General features: G+C 33.0%; 1 protein-coding gene across 1 annotated transcript; it reads left to right on the forward strand.

Moving 5' to 3' along the window:
- Nucleotides 1-10,131: 10,131 nt before the first annotated feature.
- On the forward strand, nucleotides 10,132-12,524 carry LOC126763889 (uncharacterized protein DDB_G0283697-like). Its single transcript, XM_050481652.1, has 5 exons — nucleotides 10,132-10,268; nucleotides 10,324-10,577; nucleotides 10,674-11,027; nucleotides 11,085-12,201; nucleotides 12,257-12,524. Exons 1-5 carry the CDS (start codon nucleotides 10,225-10,227, stop codon nucleotides 12,348-12,350), a joined length of 1,863 nt encoding a protein of 620 aa, XP_050337609.1. The 5' UTR covers nucleotides 10,132-10,224; the 3' UTR covers nucleotides 12,351-12,524.
- The last annotated feature ends 317 nt before the right edge of the window (nucleotides 12,525-12,841 follow it).

Genomic DNA, 12,841 nt, shown 5'->3' on the forward strand with positions numbered 1-12,841 from the left:
AAATGCTCCAAGTATACTTCAATGAGCAATGAACAATTCTACACGAATGTATCGGAAAATTTTGTATACTAAAAACATTAAAAGAACGTATATTTAATTTAAAATATATAGTACAAACAATTGAAAAGGTTCCATGGAAAAGTCTATAAACGTTGACCCGAGGTTGAATTTTTAGGATACGTTGTATCCCACAAAGTAATAAAAACAGATCCCAAAAAGATAGAAACAATAACGAATTATCCAAATTCCAACACGCTACGGCAACTTAGAGGATTTCTAGGAATAACGAATATCACAATATATGTCAAAAAAAGAGTTATTAACTTTGATCAGGAAGGAATAACTGCTTGCGAAACTTTAAAGAAAGCATTACAAGAACAAATTGAACTTGTTCAGCCAGATTTTGAAAAAAAATAGTTCTATCCAAAGATGCCTCAAATGTAGCTGTAGGTGCAGTCTTATCCCAAGACGGAAGACCAATTACATTCATTTCAAATCCTTAAATTCTACCGAGTAAAATTATGCAACTAACAAAAAGAAATTATTCGCCAAAGTATGGGCATTGAGAACATTACGACATTATCTTTATGCAGTAAAGGATTTGGAAACCCATAAAGATCATCAACCATTGGTATTCGCAATGTCTGAAAAAAATCCAAACGTAAAAATGAAAAGATGGAGAGCTTTCATTGAAGAAATTTCACCATTTTTCTGGCAACCCTTCTCGTGCTCAGCTGTAAATTTGGTGCTCTGGCGAATTTATTTAATTTATATTTAAAACTTTATTGTGAAATTTTTTGTATTAAGTGATCTTTTAAGATAAGTATCAGTGTTATATTGTGCTAGTGAAGCAATTGATTTTACTTTAATTCTGTTCTGGCTAATTTTAATTTATTGTGCCGAGTCATTTTCAATTTGTTTTTGTTGCTACATTTTAAATAGTGCAATTGTTAGTGTTAATTTATATTGCTTACTTAAATTTCTTTTTTTTTGTTTTTATTCATTTCCATCTTTGTCCACAGCTGATCGCGAGTTTCTTACTTTTCGTGTGTTACAGTGCATCTCAAACTGCTCGCTACATTGGTTGTTATCTTTGATAACTAACTATTTTATTGCATTCATTTGTTATAAATATTTTTGTCATCGCGCTTTTTACTTTTATTATTTAACATTTTTTATATTTTTGTTTAATACTGTTTTTGTTCATTATGACTTGTAACTTTCCGAACTGCTCTGTGAAAAGCGAGTCGGAACGCTATGTTTCTTGTTGGCTTTGTGATGGGCTTGCCCATCTTAAATGTGCTGGACTGACAGGTAGGATTTTGGATTCCATTCTTGACAGTAAGGGCTTGCGCTGGTCTTGCTTGAAATGCAGACCAACTGAAATTGAATTGTTTAAAGTTTTTAAGCAGGCGCGCAATGGTTTCAAGGAGATTGGTCGAGAGCTTGAAACCCTTACTGAAAAATTTAGGCATTATGAAACGCTGTTTCAATCATTTCAATGCCTAAATACTCGGGATGAGAATCCAAAACCTATAAACGAAAACGTCCGTCTGATGAAGATACCACTGTATCTTTCTTAAAAAGTATGCCCCCACCCGCTATTGACCTCATAAATCTTGCATCCCCTCGTCCTCAAGGAGAGAAGGTTCCGTCTGCTCAGGACACAGAGAAAACTGTTACTGAATACGGTAAGCGGAAAACTTCTCAAGATCCGCCTCCAAATACCTCCAAGTCAGCTAATAAAAACTTAGTGGTAATACCGCGGAAAAAAGCAATTTTTATCTCGAGACTTGCTGCGGATACCACAGTCGAGGATATAAACAGTTACATCTCGTCGAAATTAAAAACGGTAGATACAGACATCCGTAAATTTAATTTCAAATACAACAGGGATATTTCCTCGTTTAAGATCGACGTATCCGCTGACAATTTTCAATTGATACTTGACAACTCATTCTGGCCATCTGGGGTCTTTGTGCGCGAATTCGAGCACAAACGTGAAAAGCCCCCTGTAGTTATCACTAAAATGCCAAGAAATCCCGTTGATACAAAAAACTAATTAACAATAATTCGCTGATTGTTTATTATCAAAATGTTAGAGGGCTTAATACAAAACTTACTGATTTGTATCTAAATAGCATTCATTGCAACTTTAAAATCATTGCTTTGACAGAAACTTGGCTAAAGCCCCACATTTTTGATAACGAAATATTCAACAGCGAATTCGAAATCTTTAGATATGACCGGCTGAACAGAAAAGGAGGTGGCGTCTTGTTTGCTGTTCATTCTTCAATTCCATCTGAAGAAGTCGATGTTCCGTATGCAGACTTCATTGAATTTAAGTGCATTCGTATTTGCGCTAATAGTGGCCATATCTACTTAACATTGTCTTATATACCGCCTCACTCTGACATATCTGTATATATGCAGCATGCTACATTAATAAGTAATGTTTTCTCAATGGTTAATGATACTGATTCCATGATTGTTTTGGGAGATTTCAACTTACCGTGCGTATCATGGAAATCTATTGATGATCACACCATCCCTATTAGTACTCGTTCATGTTTTAACGAGTTCTTAGATGAAATGTCGGAGTTGGGTCTTAACCAAATTAATTTAATTTCAAATGAATTTGGTAAGCTCTTAGATCTAGTTTACGTCGATAACGCTTCAATGTTCTCTGTTGTCCGATGTGATCCTTTAGTTCGGCCAGAGGACACGTATCATCCTGCTTTGGAAATTAACATCGAAATCATAGCCAACTTTGCTTATAATAATACACAAGACCTTTGTTTTCGGTTCAACTTTGCGAAAGCTAATTTTAAGAAGATTAATTACGAACTTTCTAAAATAACTTGGCCAGATTACAGTGGCAATATTGAATTTAGTGCTTCCCACTTTAATGAAACTATTGTAAACTTATTTGAAAAATATGTTCCGAAGTGTGTTGTTACTCAAAAAATTAGTTCTAATTTATGGTTTTCGAAAGAATTATGTAAATTAAAAAATAGAAAATCTCGTGCTTTTAAACTTTTTAAAAAAACTGGTTTAGTTGCTAACTATTCAAAATATTCTAAATTGCGTCGACAATTTGCTGAACTTAACAAAATATGTTATAGTAATTATATAAATAAAGTAAAAAATAATATTATACGTAATCCAAAATTGTTTTATGGTTTCGTCAACTCCAAACGCAGGATTTCTAATTTTCCGTCCGCTATGAAATATAAGTCTAGTATGTCCAGTGACAATCACACCATTTCTAATATGTTCGCTGAATTCTTTAGGTCCAATTACTCTTCAAAATCTCCACAAAATGTTCCGCATCAGCACAAGTTATGTCCGATTTCTGTCATTAATGCACCTACCATTTCCGAAGCAGACGTCTTAAATCAGTTAAATATGTTAGAACAATCATACAATTACGGCCCAGATATGATTCCCTCATGCTTTCTTAAGAAATGTGCCAAATATATATACCAACCCCTAACAAAACTATTTAACTCATCTCTTAAGCAAAGCTTATTTCCATCCATATGGAAAAAGTCATTTATAATTCCTTTGCATAAGAGTGGATTTAGGTCATCTATTGAAAACTATAGGGGAATAGCAAAGTTGTCTGCAATACCTAAACTTTTTGAAGCAATTATAACAGACGACATAACCTTCCGGATCTCTCCACTAATTTCTTGTTCTCAGCATGGTTTTCGTAAAGGGAAATCTACCACAACTAATTTGCTTGAATTTGTATCACATGTATCAACGGGCTTTAGGGAGAATAAGAATACTGATGTTATATATACAGATTTTAGTAAAGCTTTTGATAAAGTAAACCATTCAATTCTTTTGAATAAACTTGATCTTCTTGGTTTTCAACCAATATTTCTAAAATGGGTTGCTTCTTATCTTAGTAATAGAATTCAACAAGTCATATTTAAAGATACTTTTTCTGACATAATCAATGTTCCTTCAGGCGTTCCTCAAGGTAGCCATCTTGGTCCAATTCTGTTCTTGTTATTTATTAACGACATATCATCTGTTGTTAAGTTTTCAAAAGTTTTATTATATGCTGACGATGTAAAACTTTTTAAAACATATACTTCAAACAGCGAAAGATGTCAGTTGCAAACAGACTTAAACAACCTAGTTTCTTGGTGTGATAGAAATGACATGCCATTGAACCTTAAAAAATGTAAAACGATGTGCTTTTCACGTAGAGCTGTAGACCCTACCTCATACGCAATACAAAACTTTAGGTTGGAGCAAGTATGCAGTTTTGTTGATCTGGGAGTAACTATGGACCCCAAACTCAATTTTAATCTTCACGTATCTTCCACGGTTTTTAAAGCTAAAGGCGCTCTTAGTTTTGTTAAACGTTGGTCTAAAGAATTTAGAGATCCGCTTACCACAAAAATTCTTTTTACATCTCTGGTGAGGCCTATATTGGAGTATGCTTCTGTGGTTTGGAACCCTAGTTACCAAGTCCATTCGGATAAGTTAGAGTCCGTTCAAAAACATTTTTTACTTTTTGCCTTAAATCATTTGCATTGGGATTCCAGTTTAAATCTTCCCCCTTACATTAACCGTTTAAAACTTATAAATCTCCCGACACTCGCTAGTCGTAGGGAGATGCTTGGTATAATATTTCTTGTAAAACTCATGAATGGGTCAGTCTGTAGCCCATCTCTCTTATCTGATATTAATTTTAACGTTCCCGCTCGCCCTACCAGGCAGTTTAGACCCTTACTTTTAAAATTTTCTAGAACAAATTTTGAGTTAAACGAACCATTCCGCCGTATATGTCATGATTTCAATTTTCATTCCAGCACATTTGATCTAACAGACTCACTCTTTACCATTAAAAAAATTATTTTATCTACTCTTAACAAGTAACATTTAATAATTATAAACTTTAATCTAATTCTTAATTTCGGCTGTTGAAATTTTTGTTTCTGTAGCTGAGCAGCTTAAGATCGCAACGCTTAAAACTCTCTTGCCTTTTATGACTCGGCTAATTCCGCTCGTTCGCAGATTGCGCCCCTCGCGTCGGTTGGGCGGGAGGAGGGTAATCGTTGAAGACAATTCTATAATAGAAACCCAACATTCTGCAGGAAACAGCGATGAATACCGAATTCACGAAACAAAAAAACCTTTAAATCATTTCAAGCAACAAATAGTAATCGACAATGCGACATATCAGTCTTGGAGACAATTTCCCATTTTAATAACATAAGATTTATAATTGAATACGACATTCCAAAAAGTATAGTTGGTATTTTAAAAGAATATATAAATCCAAAAATAGTTACTGGAATATTTTGCACGCCTGAAGTGCTGTACGCAATAAAAACCATTTTGAAGGAAGCTTTTCCGACTATCAAATTTTTATATACAAAACTATTCCCGAATGATATTACTAATAAAGAAGATCAAGGGGCAATAATTGAACAAACCCGCATAAAAGTTAGAGGGAAAATTGGGCACAAATAAGACGACAATATTATTGGCCTTTAATTTCTTACGTGCATTGATTATTATTCCAAATTTTTGACAATAAAATATATTGGAGACAAATCGAATTTAGAAGAAAAAATTCTAGAACTTTTACAACCATTCTTAGATGTAAAAAGTATAGTTATCGACAATGAACCAGGTTTAAGTACAATTCAATTCAAATCCTAAATGGAACGACTAAAATAGTAATGGGCATATAAAATGGGTTCATTCGACATTAATAGAAATTTCAAGATGTTTAAAACATTAAACAATATAATAATACAATACACTCAGTAACAGGTAAAAAAACCTTTTAATATTTTATTTAATAAAGAAACCCACGTAGAAATAGGATAATACATAAAAACAATATTAAAGTTTAATATCATTATCTTATAAGCACAATGAAGACATTTTTACAGATTTCGTTCATACTTTTGTATATCAGACATAATTGACCACACAAGAGGAAATAACATACTTGTAGAGGAAGAAGATGCAGTAATTTTTGAAAATTACGGATCAATATACCATTTAAGAAATTTATCATTATTTAAAAATGTAATATAAAAATATAAAACCCACAAAGAAATAATATTAATTAACAATTCAAGTATAGACTTTGAAATACAAATAAAAGAAACATTAGTAAGACAATTGAAAGTTGACAATAACAGACAAAAAGAGGCTTAATGAATTAGGTACGGTATGGAAATTGATTTCCGTTACACCTGACCATGATGATTTTATGAAAATTACAAAGTAAATGATTTAATATAAAAAAATAATAAACAATTTACACTCACTCACAAATATTTAAAACAATGTGATTGTTTAATTAACACAAATAATAATACAATTACAAAGCAGCTCGAACCAAAAGACTATTTTAAAACATAGAAACAAACTAATAATTAATAAAAGGCGGAGCTATAATAATTTCTGCAAAACATAATGTGAATAATCATACAATGGAGGAGTATATTTAATAACTTTTGAACATAATGTAATAATTGATGATATACTATAAAATATGAAAATCGCACTGGAAAATTTTTAAAATAATTTAAAGAAGGAAAATGTAAGCCATTTTTGGTAAAAGAATATATTGAAACAACAAATATTGATTTAAGATTGTAAAACTTTAACATGTTAAATTAAATAAATCAAGAAATAAAAAGATTGATAATCATATTAGGTTATTTTAATACAAAAGTAATAACTACAGAATTTATATTTGAAGACGGAACGCATCGATTTAGAGGTGGGGGAGTTAACGCCACCAATAACTAACGGCACTTATGCCTAAAATAAACAATAAAGTTAACGCCACCAGTAGCTAAGGGCACTTTTGCCTAAAGTAAACAATTTTCATATAAATTCATTATTAAACGAATGTGTCAAATATGTTATTGACACATCGCCAATTAGGAAGCGGCCATAAACTATAACTTATGGCACGCTTTTAGTAGAATTAGACAGCACATCATCTAACACCTAAGTCTGCACTTCTTAGAATGTAAGATGAAACTCTGTATCTAGGCTTACGATATCAATTGTATAAATATAAGTGAAATAAAGATAATTTACTTCAGTTTTTGAACAGAACTCAGTAGAACTACAGAGAAGGCATCAGATGGAATTCAAAATAGCGTTATATTGGTAGAGGGCGTGGTTGTGAACCGATTTCACCCATACTTCGTACATGTCATCAGGGTGTTAAGAAAATATTATATACCGAATTTCATTGAAATCGGTATAGTAGTTCCTGAGATATGGTTTTTGGTCCATAAGTGGGCGACGCCACGCCCATATTCAATTTTTAAAAAAAGCCTGGGTGCAGCTTCCTTTTGCCATTTCTACCGTAAAGTTTAATGTTTCTGACGTTTTTTGTTAGTCGGTTAACGCACTTTTAGTGATTTTCAACGTAACCTTTGTATGGAAGGTGGGCGTGGGTATTGTCCGATTGCTTCCATTTTTGAAGAGTATATGGAAATGCCTGAAGGAAACGACTCTGTACAGTTTGGTTGACATAGCTATAGTAGTTTCCGAGATATGTACAAAAAACTTAGTAGGGGGCGGGGCCACGCCCACTTTTCCAAAAAAATTACGTCTAAATATGCCTTTCCCTAATGCGATCCTTTGTGCCAAATTTCACTTTTATATGTTTATTTATGGCTTAGTTATGACACTTTATAGGTTTTCGGTTTTCGCCATTTTGTGGGCGTGACAGTGGGCCCATTTTGCCCATCTTCGAACTTATCCTTCTTTTAGAGCCAAGAAATACGTGTACCAAGTTTCATCATGATATCTCAATTTTTACTCAAGACGGACGGAGAGACGGGCGGACGGACAGACAGACATCCGGATTTCAACTCTACTCGTCACCCTGATCACTTTGGTATATATAACCCTATATCTGACTCTTTTAGTTTTAGCACTCACAAGCAACCGTTATGTGAACAAAACTATAATACTCTCCTTAGCAACTTTGTTGCGAGAGTATAAACATATGTATAATAATTCGAAACTCTAAAACCTACAAAATAGTTTTACCTCTTTTTGTTCACACAACTGTACAATTCCGATATGAAGTAAATATCCGCTCTTTAATTTCTGTACAATAGTATCAGTACTGCCGCAGCCATTTTGCCATGGATAATATGATACGAGACTCTTTGATACGAGAGTGAGCTGTCAAAACTCGCATTTTTTATAACATTTGCCAATGATGCCACTGCTGAAAAATATTGGGTATATTGGGTATTTAAGAAATTATGTAAAACACTAAATGAAACACTTTGAAAATGCATACATATATAAATGCTAAAATGCAAAATCATTTATTAATTTACATAAACATTTATTTTGCCAAAATTTGTTCGCACAGTTCAATGAAATTTCATTTCACACTAATTTCGTCAGGTAATTATACCGGCTTACTTCTGGCATTCCGCCTTTTCTGAAATCAGCTGATCGAAATTCCCTCATCTCCTTCGCTGTCAAATAATCAGGGAACGCGTTTGAAAGAAAAATGAGAGCCATTGCGAGAGTTTCGTATCATCTTATCCATGATTTTGCGATGAACATCAAGTTTCGGAGAAATGTCATCGATTTTTTTGACACTTTTTATGCCCTTCCGTAAACTGATATTCCCCTTATCTAGCCCTCGTTCGCACTTTACTAAGTAACATTGCAGGCTAAAAATTTGCCCATCCCGGCTTTAAAGCATTTAATAGTGCCAAATTTGATTCCATTATTATAATTACTTTTTGAATTAAGTATTGAAAGGTGAAGGAATCATATGGAATTTAAAACTTTGTTGTGCTGGGAAGTAGGCGTGGTTGTAGTAAAGTTTCGCCATTTTGCACACAGTGACATAGGAATATGATAAGAATGATACGTACTAGATTTAGTCGTAATCGTAATTCCTATAATATTTGCGCTGAACAAACTTGGATTTTGTAGCTTTATTCGTTCAGGAGATTTATTTTCAAAATTTTTTACCCACATGTGGACCTTGCTACTGCGATCCCTTGTAACAAATTACAGTTTTGTATCTTAATTCTGTGGGTGTGGCAGGGGTTCGATTACACCCATCTACGAACTCGTAATTTTTTCGCATTAAGAAAACCCCATACCAAGTTTCATCAAGATATCTTAATTTTTACTCAAGTAACAACTTGCACGGATAGGCGGAAAGACAGGCAGTCAACCGGATTTCAACTTTTTTTTTGTCATCCTGATAATTTACATATATGTATGTATAAACAAGTATATAACCCTTAATCTCTCTCGCTTAGTTTTAGGTAATACGTGCAACTGTTAGATGAACAAAACTATTATATGTAAGTATGTACTCTGTAACAAGAGTGGCAAGAGTATAACAAATTCTCGATCCTATATCGAATCCTCTTTTATGAACAATAGTCATTTTAGTATTTTTATATATTTTTGAGTAAAACTATGGTAAACAATTTTAAGATCATAAAATTGAAAATTTGGGGAAACATACTCAAAAAACGGAAAAGATTTAGATTACCAAAAATTTTAATTGCATTCGGCGTAAACAAAATAGCGTTTACTTACCTAAGGCATCTATGTATGTATATCGTATGTATGTGTTTTTGTAATACGTACAGAACATTGTTTTAATGATATATCAATGTTACAATAAAACAATTACGACATAAGTATACCGATATTATCCTCATCTCAACCTTGTCGTTCTTTGCAAAAAAAGTAGTCAGCTGCATTTCAAATTTCTCAATCAGTGAAATAAATAATTTTTCCAAACATTTACAATTCTCATTAATTAACAAAGTAATTGTTAGATGGATTCTATACAGTTACATACATATATTGGCAAATAAAATTTAAATGTTAGTTATATTTATCAACGTACAATATTTGTATACTCTCACAACATGCCATGTTCGACTTGTATTTGTCTTTCTTGTCCAGAATGAATGCAAAGTGCGGTAAACCGCACAATTTAGATGAACAAGAACTCTTTACTACCAGGCACAAAAATTGGAAGATGTAACTACATTAATGGAAAATAATAAACCTTGTTAATATAAAATCATTCAACGTTTCATTGAAAGTACCTGTTTATTTCGTTCAGGTTGTCATACACGTTTTTCAATATTTTAAATGTTATTCGTTGAATAAACTGGATAAACAAAATTTTGGATCGGATAAAATGTGCTATCCTGTAAAATGGTTTTTGATTTAAACACCACCAATAACCTTCCTCAATCCAGGTAACGCAAAGTACTAGAATGCAACTAATAAAATTTTAACATTGTTTATTTACAGCACAAGCAGTTGCACGGATTACTTTTATGATGGATGTTATAGTAAAAGTCAAAATAATTGCCACATTCAATACCAAAATTGTCAATGTCGTCCCTGTTGTATAAATTCTGTATTAAATGATCACACTTATTCTCTGTTGAAAAAAATTTGCCGAAAAGTGTTTAGAGATTACCATCGACAAAAGAACCGAGAGAAGTATACAATTTTCGATGGCGGAAATAGCGTTAATGTCAGAATACATCGCTCCTCCTTTGGTTGGAATAATTTCATGATTTATACATCTATATATAAATATTTAGCTTATTCGTTTAGTTTAAGCAAATTAATGAAACAAAATTTCTTGTTTTCAGTACCAGGCCAAAATGGAAAATGTAAGTCTCTACACGCTGACTCAAGTTTATCAACCTTAGGTGGAAGTAGACGGAAGTATGGTAAAGAAAGAGAAAGAAATAATGATATCATCTCAGAAAAAAGTGAAAGGGGTACTGTAATAAGAAAAAATGTGGAAAAAGGTAAACCTCGAAAAAGTGTTGAAACTTTTGATACAAAACACGATAGACAAAAAAAAGGCCAAGATAAAGAAGATGAAAAACATGAAATAGAGCGAAAAGGAAAGGGAGAGTATGATGATGATAGTGATATTATTAGAAAGCGTGAAAAGAAGAGAGGAAAGGAAGAAGATTACAATACTAAAGGGAAAAAAGGTAAAAGTCCAAATAATGGTGAAGATTATGTTAAATATTTTTTAAAAATATGCAAAGGTAAAAAAATTGAGGATGGAGATAAACGAAATTCTGATAAAAGCGGAAAAAATGTATCTGAAAGAAAAAAGCCTGGTGCTAATGGTGATGGTGATAGAAAGGACGATAAATCAATAGATGATAAAATAAGCGAGAAAAAATCAGAAAAAAATAAAAAAAAGAAAAGAGACGAAGATAATGATAATTCTTTTGGTTCTCGAAATATAGAAAAATTAGACAAAAGCAAGAGACCAAAACACGAAGGCGATGAAGTAAGTAGACCTGGGACTAAAGAAAGGAAGAATAAGCAAAGAGACAGTAATGAAGATAGAACAAGTATCAGGGACCGGGATGGGGGCAAAATGCGAGAGGGCGTTTCTAAAGATGAAGGTAAAGGGAGCAGAAGTCGTCAAGGCAATGATAGCAAAGATGACCACCAAAAGGGTGATAGGCTCGACGGTGTAAAGGACATTCAAAAAGCAACAAAGAATAGTCGGGATCACGACCAAAATAAACATGTAAAAAAAAATGGTAATGAAAGTGATTGGTTTAACAGCTCAAAAGACGATCAGTCTGGTTACAAGGGACATACAGAAAGTGATCGTCAAGACCAAGGTAGAAAGGATATGAGATCACAGGTCAGGGATCCTGACAATACCGAAAAGAAAGGGAGCAGATATCGCGATAATCAAATGAAAGGTAGTAAGAATGGCGGGCATAGAGGCGAACAGTATTCGAGTGCTAGAAATAGTTATCATACCGATCATAAAGGCATTACTCGTAAAAGAAAAGACGTTAGGGATCTACCCGTTATATCGGATTTACGTACAAAAGTTCGTAAAGGTCATGATGTAATGCCTGTCCGTAAGCAACAAATAGGAAAACATGGGTATCGTTCAATTACATTTCTGGAAGGAGGGAACCGAAAGAAAATAGTCAAGCCCGAGCTTAAACGACTCATCAAAGAAAGCAGAGATCGCATTAATGAACGACATGAAAATAGAATAAAAAGGAAATCTTCAGGCAGAGGGCGTAGAACTCGGTTTGGTGTCAGATATGGAAATGCATTCTCAAGCCGTTGCGATGAAATCAGGCCGTGCGATATACTTCGTGCTCATATGGAACAACGTGAACTTTGGTTAGTTCTGAAACAAATATACAAATATAAATATATTTATATTTCTTTTTTTCAGTGAAAAGCAAAAGACTTGCTGCCTTCAATGTTCATGTGACTGCAGTGCAGTTTACTGCCCCGCTCCGACTACTATTTGTTCCCGTATATGTTAGAGTATCTCTTTGAACTATATATTATTATAAATTAGTAGTGACACAGGTTATAATATAAATGTTTGAATATTATTAGAATTTGATTTATAATTATTACATTAATATTCAAGTTTTTAATCAAGCAAAGAAGGGCTAAGTTCGAGTGCAACCGAACATTTTATACTTTTTCAATTTGCGAGAATCAAAGCCAACAAAATACCTTAAGGTGTAAAATTTCAACCAGAGGATTGAAATGTAAGCAATTTTATATATAAGTATACTATATATAACTCATACACTGACCGACATATTCGGCTAAAGGTTTGTTAGAAAAACGAAAATCAATATATTGAGTATCTTATTGATTACGATTCACTACTTCAAATTACATTCATAATATTACATTTGTCCAACATTTTCAGGTTCTGCGCTCAAATATAAACCAGTTTTAACCAATATTAAATTTTTTTCCACTCTTGTTCCATTTTGTTTCGTGTTTCATTCACGCCACT

Source organism: Bactrocera neohumeralis, unplaced genomic scaffold (assembly GCF_024586455.1).
Source record: "Bactrocera neohumeralis isolate Rockhampton unplaced genomic scaffold, APGP_CSIRO_Bneo_wtdbg2-racon-allhic-juicebox.fasta_v2 cluster09, whole genome shotgun sequence".
Taxonomy (NCBI): domain Eukaryota; kingdom Metazoa; phylum Arthropoda; class Insecta; order Diptera; family Tephritidae; genus Bactrocera; species Bactrocera neohumeralis.